The sequence below is a fragment of the Hypomesus nipponensis genome, chromosome 10 (assembly GCF_054491055.1).
Source record: "Hypomesus nipponensis isolate SF chromosome 10, ASM5449105v1, whole genome shotgun sequence".
NCBI lineage: Eukaryota > Metazoa > Chordata > Actinopteri > Osmeriformes > Osmeridae > Hypomesus > Hypomesus nipponensis.
In genome coordinates this window covers 16,427,015-16,443,686 of record NC_140370.1, presented here as the reverse complement: position 1 = coordinate 16,443,686, position 16,672 = coordinate 16,427,015, and the positions used below count along the sequence as shown (strand labels likewise).

At 49.6% G+C, this 16,672-nt stretch overlaps 1 protein-coding gene across 2 annotated transcripts; it reads right to left on the bottom strand.

Moving 5' to 3' along the window:
- Window positions 1-309: 309 nt before the first annotated feature.
- On the bottom strand, window positions 310-16,123 carry stk11 (serine/threonine kinase 11). 2 transcript variants are annotated; one of them, XR_014767075.1, is made up of 11 exons: window positions 15,940-16,123; window positions 13,473-14,696; window positions 9,056-9,139; window positions 8,048-8,137; window positions 6,958-7,090; window positions 6,642-6,778; window positions 6,221-6,348; window positions 4,550-4,607; window positions 3,125-3,321; window positions 2,017-2,275; window positions 310-955 (listed from the first exon to the last, which is right to left on the bottom strand). XR_014767075.1 is itself a non-coding variant. In XM_084706552.1 (11 exons), the coding sequence occupies exons 2-10, from the start codon at window positions 13,748-13,750 to the stop codon at window positions 2,073-2,075; spliced, it is 1,308 nt and encodes a 435-aa protein (XP_084562678.1). In that variant the 5' UTR covers window positions 13,751-14,696; window positions 15,940-16,122; the 3' UTR covers window positions 310-955; window positions 2,054-2,072. The 2 variants fall into 2 exon arrangements, 1 of the variants encoding a protein (XP_084562678.1); XM_084706552.1 differs by having other exon boundaries at window positions 2,054-2,275; window positions 15,940-16,122.
- Between the last annotated feature and the right edge of the window lie 549 nt (window positions 16,124-16,672).

Here is a 16,672-nt window from a genome sequence, read left to right as displayed (position 1 = left end):
GTCAGCGCTCAGGGGCTCGAGGGGAAACGAGTTTGAAAAAACAAAAAGGAAATTTTCGACTGAAATGTTATTCCTTCCGAATAATCAGGTAACCGTTTTGTACACAAATATAAAGAATCAGTAAGTCCTAGTGTCTTGTGCTGCAGTGTTTAAATTTGTCGCAGTTATGGGTTTTCTCCCAAACCTTTGAGAAACCAAGTGCTTATCTCGGTCAAGCTAAACTACCCAAGCCCCGTTTATAACCTGCTCTTGTCACACTGCTACATCCGTATGTCAGAAATGTAGGAAAGAGGCAGACATCTAGAATGGTTTGGTTGGGATGTGTTTTATATAAATAATAGTTAAAAAATATTTATTGGAAAGGAAAAAAACAAAACAAAAAAACTAAACGGAAAAAAGATAAGGAAAAGCCCAACTCATAAGAGGTGGACGTCAAGGCAGTCTCACCTTCAGTTCCCTTTCCCCAAACTCAGTACAGCATGCAGGTTCCTACATCAGCTTCATCACCACCATCCTCACCACGGTTTAAATATAGAATTATTCATATTCTTTATCGTTATCAACATCATTCTTTTTTACACATCACAATGTGCGTCTTTTAAAACTGCAGTTAGGCAACTGTAAAAATTAAAGGTAGTCTAAGAACTAGGAAGGGAGGAGGGAGAGGGAGGGAAAAGGGAGGTTGACGCCACAGCACAAGCCCATGACTCCTTGTTGACGCTTGGAAGGAAAAGGAGGGGAGAGAGGTCAGACAGTCTCTTCACACCCAGTGTCTTCAGTCTTAGAGTAAACACGGTACTCCTTTCCTCCTCCTTCCTTCCTCACCCTCCCTCTCTTTCTGTCACCAGTCTTTCCTCCTTCTAGAGTTTGTGTGGTTCAGGAGAGGTGGGCATGAGGGTAGCAGGGGTCTCTCACCACAGCACAGACTCCAAAACAGAAGGACGGGAATATATACCTGAGGGAGAGAGACAGAGAGAGAGAGAGAGAGAGAGAGAGAGGGGAGAGAGAGAGAGGGAGAGAGAGAGAGAGGGGGAGAGAGAGAGAGAGGGAGAGAGAGAGGGAGAGAGAGAGAGAGGGGGAGAGAGAGAGAGAGGGAGAGAGAGAGAGAGACAGAGGGGGAGAGAGGGAGAGAGAGAGAGAGTGAAGGGGTGGGTTAGTTTAGCAATGTACAATTAGTGAGTAAAAACATGTTTATGATTTACAGAGAAAGCGATAAGCTATTTAGGAGGACCCTCTACCATTTCACAGCCTCAAAGCTTGTGTGATGTTTCAAACTACACACACGCACACAGTAATTAGACGTCCCCCAAGCCACCTCCTAGATAAAACTGAATAATGTACTCTTCCGTGGAAAATAAATAGGTGGTTGTATAAAAGATGGATGGGTAGGGAGGGAGAGAGCGAGAGAATACAAGAGAAATGCACAATTTGGCATTCGGCAAAAAAGAGAAATGGAGAGAAAGAGAAAGGAGAGGGAGAGAAAGGAGGAGAGAGAGAAACAGAGATTAAGTAGAGGAGAGAAAAGAGAGACTATATCCTGCCTGCAGCCCCCTCATCTGTACAAGGGTGAGTCATCACTACAACACATGAATACAGAGCCTCTCCCCAGCACTGCAACTAGCAAGAACATCACCATGTCTGTCTGACTGTCTGTGGGTCTGACTGTCTGTGGGTCTGACTGTCTGTGGGTCTGACTGTCTGTGGGTCTGACTGTCTGTGGGTCTGACTGTCTGTGGGTCTGACTGTCTGTGGGTCTGTCTGTCTGTGGGTCTGTCTGTCTGTGGGTCTGTCTGTGGGTCTGTCTGTGGGTCTGTCTGTGGGTCTGTCTGTGGGTCTGTCTGTGGGTCTGTCTGTGGGTCTGTCTGTGGGTCTGTCTGTGGGTCTGTCTGTGGGTCTGTCTGTGGGTCTGTCTGTCCTTGTCTTTCCATTTTATCGGTATATCTGCATGAGAAGAGCTTGCAGAGCACAACTGTCTCATTAATAATTCACTATCACTCAGGACACACACGCACACACCTGGAGGTTAACAACCAGTCCCCCTCCCCCTGCTCACCAGGTGGGGTGAGGTGGGGTCATTGCTGCTTGCAGGTGGAGAGCTTGCGGATCTTGCTGGCGGTGGAGCCTCCTTTGCGTGAGGGGTTGGAGGAGGAGGAGGAGCGGCGCTCCGTCTTGGACTTGCTGTGCGGCGAGCCGCCCTCGGTACCGTTCACACACACCGGCCTGGCGGCCGCACGGCTCCGCTCCACCTCCACCAGGTCCTCCTCCGCTACCTGACCTGCATGCACACACACACACACGCACGCCATACGTGTTCAAACACAGTTTAAATACACACAGGTATGTTCTATTTCTGTGGAAACACACACGTTAAATACACACAATGAGAAACTGAAAACAGGCAGATAAACCACATATCCTCTCTAGATGAAAACATGGTTCGTTGGTAAAAACATGTTTTGAATGAAGAAACGTTCTAAAGAAAGAGGCCCTCAAGGACAGAGCACAGACTCCAACTGCCGTGTGCGTTTCTCTGCGTGTGCGTTTACGTGTGTGTGTGTGTGTGTACCTGGCACAGTGAAGTCCTGACTGTAGATGATGTGGTGTGTGTGTGTGTGTGTGTGTACCTGGCACAGTGAAGTCTTGACTGTAGATGATGTGGTGTGTGTGTGTGTACCTGGCACAGTGAAGTCCTGAGTGTAGATGATGTGGTGTGTGTGTGTGTACCTGGCACAGTGAAGTCCTGACTGTAGATGATGTGGTGTGTGTGTGTGTACCTGGCACAGTGAAGTCCTGACTGTAGATGATGTGGTGTGTGTGTGTGTACCTGGCACAGTGAAGTCCTGAGTGTAGATGATGTGGTGTGTGTGTGTACCTGGCACAGTGAAGTCCTGAGTGTAGATGATGTGGTGTGTGTGTGTGTGTGTGTACCTGGCACAGTGAAGTCCTGAGTGTAGATGATGTGGTGTGTGTGTGTACCTGGCACAGTGAAGTCCTGAGTGTAGATGATGTGGTGTGTGTGTGTACCTGGCACAGTGAAGTCCTGAGTGTAGATGATGTGGTGTGTGTGTGTACCTGGCACAGTGAAGTCCTGAGTGTAGATGATGTGGTGTGTGTGTGTGTGTACCTGGCACAGTGAAGTCCTGAGTGTAGATGATGTCATCCTCCGTGTCGTACAGGCCGTCCTCGTCGTCCTCCTCGGTGTAGCCGTGCAGATCCTCCAGGTAGGGCACCACCGTCATGCTGCGCCACGCGTCACGACCCTCCGCACTCGCAGGGATGGGCACCGGGGGCTCCGAGGGGGGATGTTTCTTACGCACCCAGCTGGGGGGGAGGGGGGGGGGGAGGAGGTGGAGAGGGGGGGTGTAGGAAGAAGGGAGATGGGGGGGAGGGAGAGATGTAGGAGGTAGGTGAGGAGGAAGAGGAGGAGTGTTGGGAAGTAGGAGAGGGGACAGGAAGAGTGGTGTGGAGAAAGGGTGAGGGGGGTAGGAGAAGGGGTGAGGGGGGTAGGAGAAGGGGTGAGGGGGGTAGGAGAAGGGTTGAGGGGGGTAGGAGAAGGGGTGAGGGGGGTAGGAGAAGGGGTGAGGGGGGTAGGAGGTAGGAGAAGGGGTGAGGGGGGTAGGAGAAAGGGTGAGGGGGGTAGGAGAAGGGGTGAGTAGGAGTCACTGTCTTCTCATTTGTCCACCCAGCTCTCACTCCCTCCGTCACTGCATCAATCTCAATTAACTTCTGTGAAGCTTCTCTGGTATGAATTTCAAAAGGGACACGCATTTGTTCAGTAAACAGGCAAGTGATTGAAAATCTCTTTTTCATCCCCCTTTCCCTCCCTCCCTCCCTCCCTCCCTCCCTCCCTCCCTCCCTCCCTCCCTCCCTCCCTCCCTCCCTCCCTCCCTCCCTCCCTCCCTCCCTCCCTCCCTCCCTCCCTCCCTCCCTCCCTCCCTCCCTCCCTCCCTCCCTCCCTCCCTCCCTCCCTCCCTCCCTCCCTCCCTCCGCAGAGGAAGGTCAAGCATCTCTTCCTGAGAGGACGCCTCCATCCTATCACCATGGTAACTGGGGCCAACCACAGCCCTCAGAACTTGTTCTCAAACACTCTCCATCTCCCCCCGTCTGTCTCTCTTCATCTCTTTCCCTCTTTATCTCCCACTCTCTCAATCCTACACAGTAATGAAGACAGAAAATGGATTTCAGCCATTCCTCTTCTACATTGTTCTCCCTCTCTTCCCTCCCTCTTCTACTTCCCCTCTTCTTCCCTTGGTCTTCTCCCTGTTATCTCCCTTCCTTCCTTACTCCCCCCTCCTCTCCCCCCTCCCCACCCATCTCTCTCTTTACATTGTCATTTAGCAGACACTCTTATCCAGAGCGACTTACAGCAAGTACAGGGACATTCCCCCCCCAGGCAAGTAGGGTGAAGTGCCTTGCCCAAGGACACGTCCCTTGGCACGGCCGGGAATCGAACCAGCAACCTTCTGATTAATAGCCAGATTCCCTAACTGCTCAGCCTTCTGACCCACTCTCCCCCTCCCCCCCGGGAGTGGAAGTTAGCCCTCCTTACTTGTGCTGTCTGATGTGCTGTATGGAGAACCGCTTGACAGGGTCGTATTCAAGCATTCCTGGAGACCGGAAAACACAAACATCAACGTCAATTATTTACACAATGATTTATCAGACCCTTTCATCCAGCGACGTAGAAATATATATGTACAAATATGTACAAAGGACAGCAGATCTAGAAGTGCAAGAAGTGCTCCCCAGGTCTCCAGTATATCGGTCTGTAATGCAGAAGCTTGGACAGGAGAAGACAGAAGCAAACAGCAAGACTGTCAACCTACTCTGGTCCACTGGGCTCTCTGAATCTCACTCTCAGCCATCATTAAGAAACCACTACAAAAATATACACACACACACACACTAGGAAATTGAAGGAAATTGAGTGTTAACGCACAGCTGTAAAAACCCTTCACTCAATGATGTGATATCAGCCAGCCGTCGAATGGGTTAGACAATGTGTGTGTGTTTGTTTGTACCACCCCGGAGAGCTGGAGATAGAAGGGCTGGGAAGCGGATGAGATAAACCCACTGTGTGTGCGTGTGTGTGTGTATTCTCCGTACACCTTCTGTGCCGACTGCAGCCTATTTTAGAGCCTGTAATTATGGTCTGGCTGTCTCAGGTGATGCGTCACCACACACAGACGTCATACACACATCGAATGCTGTGTGTGTTGCTCTTACACACACACACACACACACACACACACACACACACAAATCACTGACCTCAATAAACTACTGGATGTGTGTTCTAATGTAATAAGTAAACGAGGACAACACTGCTGCTGCTGTGTGGGAAATAATAAATAGCCCGCAGATGTTTGGTGGAATTTTCTAATGCTGACACTCACACGGAATCATGACGCCACCTACTGGTCACTTGTGGAACCACAAGACATCGCAACGGTTACGGAACAGTTGGTCTTAATGATGCACAGCAGTGGTCCTCAACCCTGGTCCTCAGGGACCTCCTGTCCTGTATGTTCTAGATGTTTCCCTGCTCCAGCACACCTGATTCAAATGAATGATCATTACCCAGCTTCCACAGAGCTTGATAACAACCCATTCATTTAAACATGCAGGACAGCGGCCCTCGAGGACTAGGATTGGAGAACCCTGATCTAGAACATGCAGGAAAGGGGGGCCCTGGCAACCAGGGTCGGAGACCCCTGCCGAAGGGAAACATCTCAGAGTCCTGGGGGACACTGAGTAGGACACAGGAGATTTTGTTTTCCTTCAAATAACCGAGGCAGACTTCTTGTTCAGTCCCTCACCAAAGCCCCCAGGGAGAATCTCCATCGCTACAGTCTCTGTTAACAGTTACGTTACATGACCGGATACGGTGAACACATCATATTTTTTTTCTCCCCCTCATTGAATGGTCATGGTGAGGTAACAAACATGTTCTCTTATTAGTTTTGTAGGGATAACAATCTTTTGTAATTGGAACAATTGTAACTGTAAGGAACAATGGTGGCTGGTCTTTTGTAACTGGATGCTTTGCGGTAACAATAGCGGTAGGTCAATTGTAATTGGTGTCTGTTGCGGTAACCGTGACGGCAGGTCTATTGTGATCGAGTGCTTTGCAGGCAACAACAACGGAAGCATCTCAACAGCGATTGGTTGCTGTTGCGGTAACCGTGACTGAGGCTGCAAAGTGATTGGTGCATTTCACCTCTCAGCAGGTCTGACAGAAGGGGCCCACACTCCTCCGGGACGCTGTAGTCTCCCTTCCCGATGTTCTCAAACAGCTTGTAGATGTTGTCCCCTTCGAACGGGTACAGGCTCGTCGTGATGTTGTAGCTGGACAGGAGAGGGACACACGGGGAGGGGGTCAAACACAGGCACTGTTCTGGGGAAGGAAACAGGGGCGGACCAGGGCTGTTGGTGGAGCTGTCACGAACACGGCAGCAGGCTCAAAAGCAATTCTGATTTGAACCGTTCAGCTGAATAATAGAGGATTGTGATTGGTTGTGAGCTGCTTGACTCTACAGGAGAGGGAGTGGAGGGACCTGGGTTGCACTTCTTCCTGTGTGTGTGTGTGTGTGTGTCCTACCTGGTCAGAGGGAGGATGTGTGTGTGTGTGTCAGACTCACAGCGTCACTCCGGCCGACCAGATGTCCACCTTGAAGCCTGAGAAGGTGTCCAGGCCGTTGGCGATCTCCGGGGGCTGGAAGGCCGGGGAGCCCTGGCTGGTCCTGCACGTGTCATCCTCCGCAAACGGATGTAGAGCCTGGGGGAGAGAGAGAGGGTGAGGGGGTGAGGGGGGTGGAGAGAGAGGGGATGTAAAGTGACGAAGGGTTACTGCGTGTGTGTACACGTGTGTGTGTGTACACGTGTGTGTGTGTGTGTACACGTGTGTGTGTGTACACGTGTGTGTGTGTACACGTGTGTGTGTGTGTGTACGCTCACCTCAGCCACCCCCAGGTCAGAGATCTTGAGCGCTCCGTCCGTGGTGAGCAGGAGGTTCCCAGGTTTGATGTCTTTGTGGACGATTCCCTGGCTGTGCAAATACTCCAGACCATCTAACAGCTGGCAGAAGTACCTGGGAGCATGAGATCAAGGGGGAGAAGGAGGGAGAGAAGCGGTGAGTTTGACAGAGAGTGAAAGAGAGAGAGAATGTGATTTGGGATGACAGGGGGCAGAGCTATGAGGGTTCATATTTCTGTTTGATTTTAGAAGAGGACTGAATGATAATGAGCTGCTAAAGTCTTGCAGTCCATGCTGCCCTGTCTGAGCACACGCTCACTAAGGCCCAATCCCAATACTCCCCCTTCCCCCTTAGTTTACCCTTAGCCCTCGAAACTGAGGGGTAAGGGCTACATATCCCAAAGAAATGGGACGCCACTTGGTTACAGGTACGTCATCTAGCACGTATCAATATCTCCAAAGCAAGTAGTGTTATGCACTGATATTAAACTAAATTCGCTACTAATGGAGTTTACTTAAAACTGTAGACATGCTAGTCAGAGAAATGCAGGACTGTTGTGCAATTCAGCACTGTAACATTAGCGTACCAAACTAGCGATTTTTAGAAACATTTCAATTAGGAAAATGGTTGCAAATATATATGTTCAGGACTGAGTATAACACAAAAAAAGACTGTCAATTTTTTAATCAATTAATTAAGCCAAAAATATTACATTTATGGGACTCTGGATGATCTGGCCGCCATTGTTGCCGGTCGCGCAGTATTCACATAGCCCTAGGTTTCAAGTAAGATCCTGATCTTACTTGGTTTTAAGGGGTGTATTCCCCTTAGTCTTAGCCCTACCCCTAGCTCAAAAAGAGTATTGGGACACCACTAGCTCTCACAGGAACGTGCAAAACTAAGGGGAAGGGGTAAGGGGGAGTATTGGGATTCGGCCTAATCATAGCTCAGGAGGGAGGGAGGGATATGGATGTTGAGAAAGAGGGAGGAAGGGAAGGGGGGTAGAGGGAAAGAGGTGTAGAGAGAGAGAGAGGTGTAGAGAGAGAAAGAGAGGAGTGAGAGATGACTTACCCATGAGCTTGAAATACTGGAAACCTTTTCTCTGGGACGCTGTCCAGCATTTCTTGCATCCCACATACGCAATACTCCATCACCATATACGTGAGAAGTAGAGTCAAGGGAATACACAGCTTGACACCCATAAAGAGCACAGGCATGTACACACGCACAAACCAAACAGACGCGTGCGGTATGCGAGAGGTGGGGTTCTACAGAGGGAGCAGACACTACAACACAGGCTCCAGGAGGGAGCAGACACAGGCTCCAGATTCAGGGGCTGGCGGGCGTGTCATCTCAGCCACTGTAAAGGCGGCAGGAGAAGAGGCTTGATGAAGACTACTGAAGGGTCGGGGGGAGAGGGAGAAATGAATAGAGAGAGAGGACTGCACAGGATGAGTGTTGCAACGAAAAGACAGAGAGAGGTTGACGGGAATAAGAAAATGAGAGAGGAGGGGGCGCTTGTAGAGAGGTGGGGGACAGGCTTGCACAAAGCAGAGAGACAGGGGATGGAGACAGAGAGACACAGACAGAGAGAGAGACACAGACACAGACAGGGAGACACAGACAGAGAGACACAGACAGAGAGACACAGACAGAGAGACACAGACAGAGAGAGACACAAACAGGGAGACACGGACAGACAGAGAGACACAGACAGGGAGACACAGACACAGACAGAGACACAGACAGAGACACAGACAGAGAGAGACACAGACAGAGAGACACAAACAGGGAGACACGGACAGAGAGAGAGAGACACAGACAGAGAGAGAGAGAGACACAGACAGAGAGATGCCGACAGAGAGGTGAAGGAGTGGGGACAGTGGAAGCGCGGGGATGACGCAGTTCGAGCTGCTTAGTCATGAATGCGTCAGAGGGGGCTCCACTGATGTAGGGGTTGAGAAACACACACACACACACACAATCATCTGCGTCAGAGGACGCTCCACTGCTGCACGGTGAGAAGCAAACACACACACACACAAAGAAACTTGACTGGAATGGTAACATTAAGGATATATTTTCTGCTTCTCCTCGTTATACAGCACATCCACCAGGTGGATAACATTTTTGTGCTGGAGTCTTCTTAGCAGCTGAATCTCCCTGGAAGACACACACACACACACGGTTACACATGATCGATCGACAACAACACATGATTCAATGACGCACTCGTGAGCACATCCTGAGTGATGTCCTGGGGTCATATAAGTGTTCAGGGTGACCCAGGGGTTTAAATCAAAGTGCCATCTTCACCGCCAAGCCTATACAGAGCGATTGACACCAACACCGTCACCACACCACCAGGTTCATCAAAGCCTCATAGCTGATTGGGTGGCTGAGTTAAGCTTCCAGCTCCTTCCAGGGAATGATCCATGAACCAGGAGGATGACGGAGGGGGTATGGAGTGCTGGGCTTGCCTGCTCCCCGGGAGAGGAGGGTTTAAATCAGCCTTGTACCACGACAATGCCCCCTCCCTCCCCCTGCAGACCTCCATACATCCACACCCACTTGACAGCTTCTGCTAGACCTGCACAGTGCACACTAATAAAGTTGACTACTGTACTACACAGATAACATGGCTGCAGAACACACAGTCACACACAGACAGGCTGGGAGCCGGGGCTGGATAAACGTCCAGGGCAGAAAAACTTCCGTTGGTCTCTCTTCTTCCTTCTCTCTCTCTTCCTGACATTTTTGTTGATGGTTCAGTGCACATGGTTGGAGTGTCTGGCCTAGCATAAAAGCCTTGCAGTCCCTGTCTGTCTTTCACTCACACACACGCACGGCTGTGCCTTTCTGCCGTCTCAGTCTGCAGTCACATGCTGGCCTGGTCCTCTGCTTTCTCCCCAACGATTACTGCATCACTTATGACAAGAGACACACTCAGCCGGCACCCTGCTACACACACGCCGGCCAGCTACATCCCAGGACTGATAAAAAGACATGCCACAGGCTAAGACAGGCCCCAGTAGATTATATCCAAACACAAAAAGCCTGAGAGAGAGACAGAGAGAGAGATACACAGAGAGACAGAGAGAGAGAGTGGAGAGAGAGACACAGAGAGAGACAGAGAGAGAGAGAGAGAGAGAGAGAGAGACACAGAGAGAGAGAGTGGAGAGAGAGAGACACAGAGAGACAGAGAGAGAGAGAGAGAGAGAGACAGAGAGAGACAGAGAGAGAGAGTGGAGAGAGAGACACACAGAGAGACAGAGAGAGACAGAGAGAGAGAGAGAGAGAGAGACAGAGAGAGAGAGTGGAGAGAGAGACAGAGAGAGACAGAGAGAGACAGAGAGAGAGAGCGAGAGAGAGACACAGAGAGAGACAGAGAGAGAGAGTGGAGAGAGAGTGGAGAGAGAGACAGAGAGAGACAGAGAGAGAGCGAGAAAAAGCATTCCAGTTTGCTTTCACCACAGTGTTCCCAGAGTTAACCCCATCCAGTGTGTCCCTGCAGTCTGTCTGGAGCTGGCTGGATCACATATCACCCTGCAGCAGGATGCGGGCCGAGGGCCAGAGAGAGGGAACCTCGACTGGAAGCACAGGGTGTTCCTTCTGCTCTGCTCCACCCCCACCCGCTGAGGCCTCCCGGGCAGGGTTAGTGGTCTAAGCCAGCGCTGGACAGGTAGTGGACGGCTGGGGGGCTGGGCAGGTGCTGGTGAGGCCTCTTGGGAGCTGCTGAGTTGGGTCATGTGACCCCCCCCCCCAGGTCAGAACCGTCCACCTGCTTAGAACTGGCAAAGTGCACATGCTCCGCTCAACCTCCAGCACCCAGACTCAGGTCATACCTCGGTGTGTGTGCGTTTGTGAGAGGGTAGTCTCTGTGTGTGTGTGTAGGTGTGGTCTCTGTGTGTGTTTGGGTATGTGTGTGGTCCGTGTGTGTGTGTAGTCTGTGTGTGTGGTTTGTGTATGCTTGTTTGGAATTCCAAACAAGGTCTCGGCATGCTGGAGGCGTTGCCCGGCAACAAGAGAGGCATGGCTCAATACTAGTGTGAGCATGCCCATCTCCGTGGCAACGCTTTGAAAGCAGGAAGTGTTAGCCAGACAGGAATGCTTTGCTGTGAAAGAGAGGAGATGAGAGCCTTTATAAGGCCGGGACACCTCCCAGGAACAGAGACTTGGGACCTCCACAGCCCTGTCACACAGAGGGTTCCCTGATACTAGCTCCACCAGGTCCACTTCTCTAGCCTGGTCCCATCTTAGCTCCACCAGGTCTGAGACAAGCAGGTCTAGGCGTATACCCACCCTAGGCCCACATGGTCTGAGGGCTCAGACAAGCAGGTCTAGGCGTATACCCACCCTAGGCCCACAAGGTCTGGGGGCTGAGACAAGCAGGTCTAGGCGTATACCCACCCTAGCCTCACAAGGTCCTGATGCAACAACAGTTCCTAGAAACACTCCTGAACCTGTGTCAACATTTCTTTGAAAGGAACACTCAGACGGAGAGAAAGACCAAATGTGAGAGACAGTTATAAATAGAAACAGACAGAGACAGACAGAGAGAGACAGAGAGACAGAGAGAGAGACAGACAGAGAGAGACAGACAGAGAGAGGGGGGAAGAAAGAGATGGAAAGTGAGAGGAAGCTCTGAAACTGCAGCAGAGCCCTCTCTAAACAGAGTCTGTGTGAGTTAATTTGACAGTTGCTAAAGCTCTCCCTCTCTATATATAGCTGAGCGCTGGCCTGGGGCTCGTCACTGAAAAATATTTAATAAAGTTGATTGTGATTAAAAACTCTGCAGCTCCTTGGGAAGAGACCGGGAGACGGAGAAAAGATGACGACGCCTGTACAGGTTAAGACCAGGACACACAGGTGAGACAGGACAGAGAGAGAGACAGGACAGAGAGAGAGACAGGACAGAGAGAGAGACAGGAGAGAGAGAGACAGGAGAGAGAGACAGGAGAGAGAGAGACAGACAGGTGAGAGGACCGAGAAAGAGAGAGACAGGTGAGACAGGACAGAGACAGAGACTGGTGAGACAGGACAGAGAGAGAGACAGGACAGAGAGAGACAGACAGGTGAGACAGGACAGAGAGAAACAGAAAAAAGACAGATACAGAGAAAGACATATGCGTAGAGAATTTGACAGGAATATGAGAGAGGGAGAGAGACAGAAAGAGAGAGGGTGAGATACAGAAAGAGAGGGAGAGAGACAGAGAGAGGAAAATGGAGAGCCACAGTCAGAGAACTACTTAATCCTCCCATTAGCTGTATTGATTTCATAGGACCTGCTCAGACAGTTATGGTGACGGTCAGTCCTCTAGAGAGAATAAACATTAACATGGCGCTAACTCATCCATCTGACAGGACAGCATGCGAGCACCAGATGACTTCTAGACTAGTCCAAGCAGCAGGAAACACATTTAAGATCCAGGAGCCAGAAAACACACAACATGTAAACAAAGCAGAATGGTGAAAACTGTTTTTCTAGTCGAAGGACAGAGGATGATAAAGAGAGAGAGAGGTGGATGTGGCGTGTTTAAACAGGAATTAAATGTAAACACAACCAACGGCCATCAGTTGTTGTTGTGTACTTAAAACTGGAGCATGATGGAATAACCTGTGATTGGACAGCACACAGTGACCCCAGAGCAAATACTGCCGAATGACTGTCTCTCTCAAATCGGAGAGATGTCTGATAAGTATCTTGGGTAAGTTGTAACTTCCTGTTTGGATAAGCAAAAACTCCTGTGATTTTGGGCTGCAGCGAGCTATCAACTCCTCTTACGACATTAGTTAAAACGCAGATTATAAAAACCAGATTTGTCCTTTAATCTAATCTGATGCTTTGTGGATTGGGAGTTAATCCAACAGTTAAATCACCTGGGGCAGTCATCTGAGACCAAGTGGTAATGTCCTGTTTTGATCACCGCAACTCAAATGCACAGAAAAATCTGCATGAGTTAGCTCCTGTTTGCTGACTTGTATCTGTTGTACTGTGATCTGAGAGATGTCTACAGGCTGTCCACACTAACCTTTAAAACAGTGTCAAACCCAGTACTACCACTGTGTATAATTGAGCACTTGTGCTTGGCGAAGCGTGGCGGTCTGGTCATGTAGACAGACAGAACTTGTCAGAACCGTGAGCATGGAAAACTGACAGAGGAGAGGTAGAGAGAGAGAGAGAGAGAGAGAGAGAGAGAGGTAGAGAGAGAGAGAGACAGACAGTGAGAGAGAGAGAGAGAGGTAGAGAGAGAGAGAGGTAGAGAGAGCGAGCAAGAGAGACAGACAGAGTGAGAGAGGCCACAGGGTGTTGATACGACAATCAGAGATGATTAAAAAAGATAAAGGGGAGAAAGGCAAAACTGAGATGACCAAAGAGACAAAGACCTCAGACAAGAAGACCACAGTCCACATCGATCCCTCCCTCTCATCATCCCTCCTACCCCCTCCCTCCTACCCCCTCCCATCATCCCTCCTACCCCCTCCCTCTCCTCACTTCTTGACGTTGGCCTCTCCGTTGGGGATCCTCCTCAGCTTCTTCTTCTTCAGGATCTTGACGGCCCGTCGGCAGAGAGTCTCTGAGTCCAGCATCTCCTTGACCTTTCCGTAGGAGCCCTCCCCCAGCAGGTCGCCCATCAGGTACTTCCCAATCAGCTTGGCCCTCTTCCTGCGGGGCTGGTAGATCACCTCCGTGGAGTCGATGCGGTGGATGAACGTGTCCATCCCCATCAGTTCGTTCTCCGTCAGGTAGTCCAGGTGTTCCCCCATACTCATAGTGCTCAGGTGGGGAGATCTGGGGAGTGGTGGGGAGATCTAGGGAGTGGGGGTGAGGCCTGGGAAGTGGTGAGACCGGGAGGGGAGGGACTATAGGTGCGGGGTGACTTGCTGGGGGTGACTGGCTGAGGGTGAGTAGATGGGGGTGGCTAGGCCTGGCCTGCGCTTCCTTCTGGGCAGGGTTGAGGAGATGGCATGTGTGGCGGGGGGGGGGTTAGGGCAGTTATCTCAGAACAGCAGGTGCAAGTCCAAGTGATGCCTCTTATCTGAGCTGGGACTTAATCTTGTCCTTTGATGGAACCGGGACAAGGCGGTTCAAGGGAAAAGCCCCAAGGGACATCAGAGGGGGTATAACCAAAGTTTAGTGTCAACACACACACACACACACACGGTATAGGGGACTTCTGGTCACATGTAAACATGAGGGCAACCCGAGGTGGGCTCACAGTATGTCTTCCACAGAACTCTCACCAGCCAATACCCCGTAGGGTTAGGACCAGTCAGTGCAATAGTCTGTCTGTGTTTCTCTCTCTCTCTCTCTCTCTCTCTCTTTCTCTCTCTCTCTCTGTACTGCTGACAGGACAGGTGCAGAGGAGAGGATGGGGACTGTTGCCTAGAGATTACACGTCTCCACTTAACTCCATGTAACCTCCATCTGTGATGTGATTGGAGGAGACTGTGTCTGGCCGAGGTAGAGAAGACCAGTCCTGCTTCTGAATCCAGCACAGCATTTCTGTCGAAGGTCCTATCCGCAGTGCATAGTCGACTTCAGGGGCACAGCTTGGTGCCAACGGCTGGCTTGATCTTTAGTCCAGATTCAAGCAAAGCAAAACATTTTTTTTTTTTTTTAAGAGTTCATGAGATCCTGAAGTTCTTGTGAGGTGACTAGAGTGACCAATCGTTAGTCATTCTCCTAGTTTGTCACCCGCCTTCTGTTCCTCACCATCTACGATGAAGAATCACACCGTTAGAAGTGAGATACTTATTCGACACGCTTTAATCCTTAACACTGCTACACGCATGAATTTCTCAACAAACATGTCCAACTCGTCCATTGAAAATAAGACAATTACAACAATTGCATTTCCTAATGGTTGTGTCGCAAGCCAAATGCTGGCTGCTGTGAGACACCGCTCGTGTCGCACATCGAAAAGACTGATGCCATTCTAGCAGCTATCCAACTACAGCACTCGCTTATAAGCTGTGGCCAGCTAGCTAGCGCTGATTTGCTGGCAAGACAACGTAGCTAACACATGAACTATCAGCTCCACGAAATTAGCTCTAGCTAGAATATAAAAGAGCCGTGTAGTGTCGGTGGAAAAAAAAAAGACAGAATCGGTAGGGCATGTGGATGCACTCATCAGTAAAGCGTACTGAAAGCTAGCCAAACCCAGCTTCACAAACAAGCCAGCTAGCAACTACTGTAGCACCAGGGCTTAAAATATAACCCAGCAACCAACGTTAAGACTGCTACTTGCTTTTAACTCCTAGGCTGAAGTTAAGAGTAACATCTGCTACGCTAGCGGTTAGTCAATCACATGTAGAACTATGTTGCCAGAAAAACACAGTGACAGTCTTCCGACTTGGCAGCAATTACTATTTCAAATATAATCTGTACCTCGGCGGTGGCAATCGGCCAGTTGGCATGGAAGCTCGCTACTTGTACGTAGTAGCTCGACCAAGGCTAGATAACATTAGTTAGCCAAGTGGCCGTGCTAGCTTCGGCTCAGTACTCGTAAATCAATTTGTTTTAAGTAATTTAGGCTGTACCGTGAGGGCCCAGCGAGAAAGTTCGTACAGTAGTAGGGACCAATCGTAGGAAACACACCGTTTCAAGCTGGCCAGTACAAATTTCAAACCTAGCAAGCCTGAATAGCCGTGAGACAAATCTACACTGACTATTTATTATATTATTCATAAATGACACATTTTAAACATTCAGTTAAGATTAGGGGGAGCCTACAATCGCCCCTCACATAGACTTAAGAAACCCCGACTAATTAACTCGGAAAGGGTGCCCACTTATTCATAGCAACACCGGCAACGCAGTACACCGCGGGGTGGCCGTGTAACAACATAAAGCATTTCACTTAGCTACACCAGTACTGACTACCCTGGTCGCTAACTAGCTAGCTCAACTAGCCTATGTAGCTAGCTAGCTGTCGGCGTTCTATTGCAGTGAATCTCACCTAGCCACCCAGACGTCTGGAGTCTTCGAAATGTGTAAAAGTCCTTTTCATTATCATATATTTTTGTGCAGTGTATTTGTAACTAGCTCGGTACTGATATTAGAGGTCTGCTATTCTGGTTTCAGCTGCTACTCAGGTTGACGCCATCTTGTTTACCTCCCCCCTAAGCTTCGCACTGAAAGCCAACCTCTCACGTTAATGCGTCAACAGTGAACCGAGTTTTTTTCTTCCTTAACACACGTTGGCCCTATCAGGGGGAAGTTGATGATCTTTAATTTAATACAAAGTTTATACATTGTATTACGTTCGGCGATCAAAACTACCACCTCTTAAATTTGACCACGGTGTTTAAAACCGTAAAGCAGTTATTGTAAAACTGCAGAACGTTTAGCTAACTAACACTGTCGCAGGTGACATGATTCTTGACACACAGGTGCAAACAATTTAGTCAAGTTGTAGATTATTTGATGACACAAAGGGTTGTCCTACTTTGGCATCTGAACTGTAGCATTCGTTTTTTTCCTCGAATAGTGAATATTTGCTTATAGTATAGCCCATTGATAACGTCTCCCTGCCTCTGTAATATATTTTAGGCCGTTTAAATGGTCATTGTACATGCTAAAGAACTGGGCCAGATTTCAAAACCCTTTCAGGTCACCGGTTGCAGTGACGCTGGTCTCTCTGCCAGGCAACTGCCCAAGCCTAAATTATACTAATTTCAAATTAGCTTCAC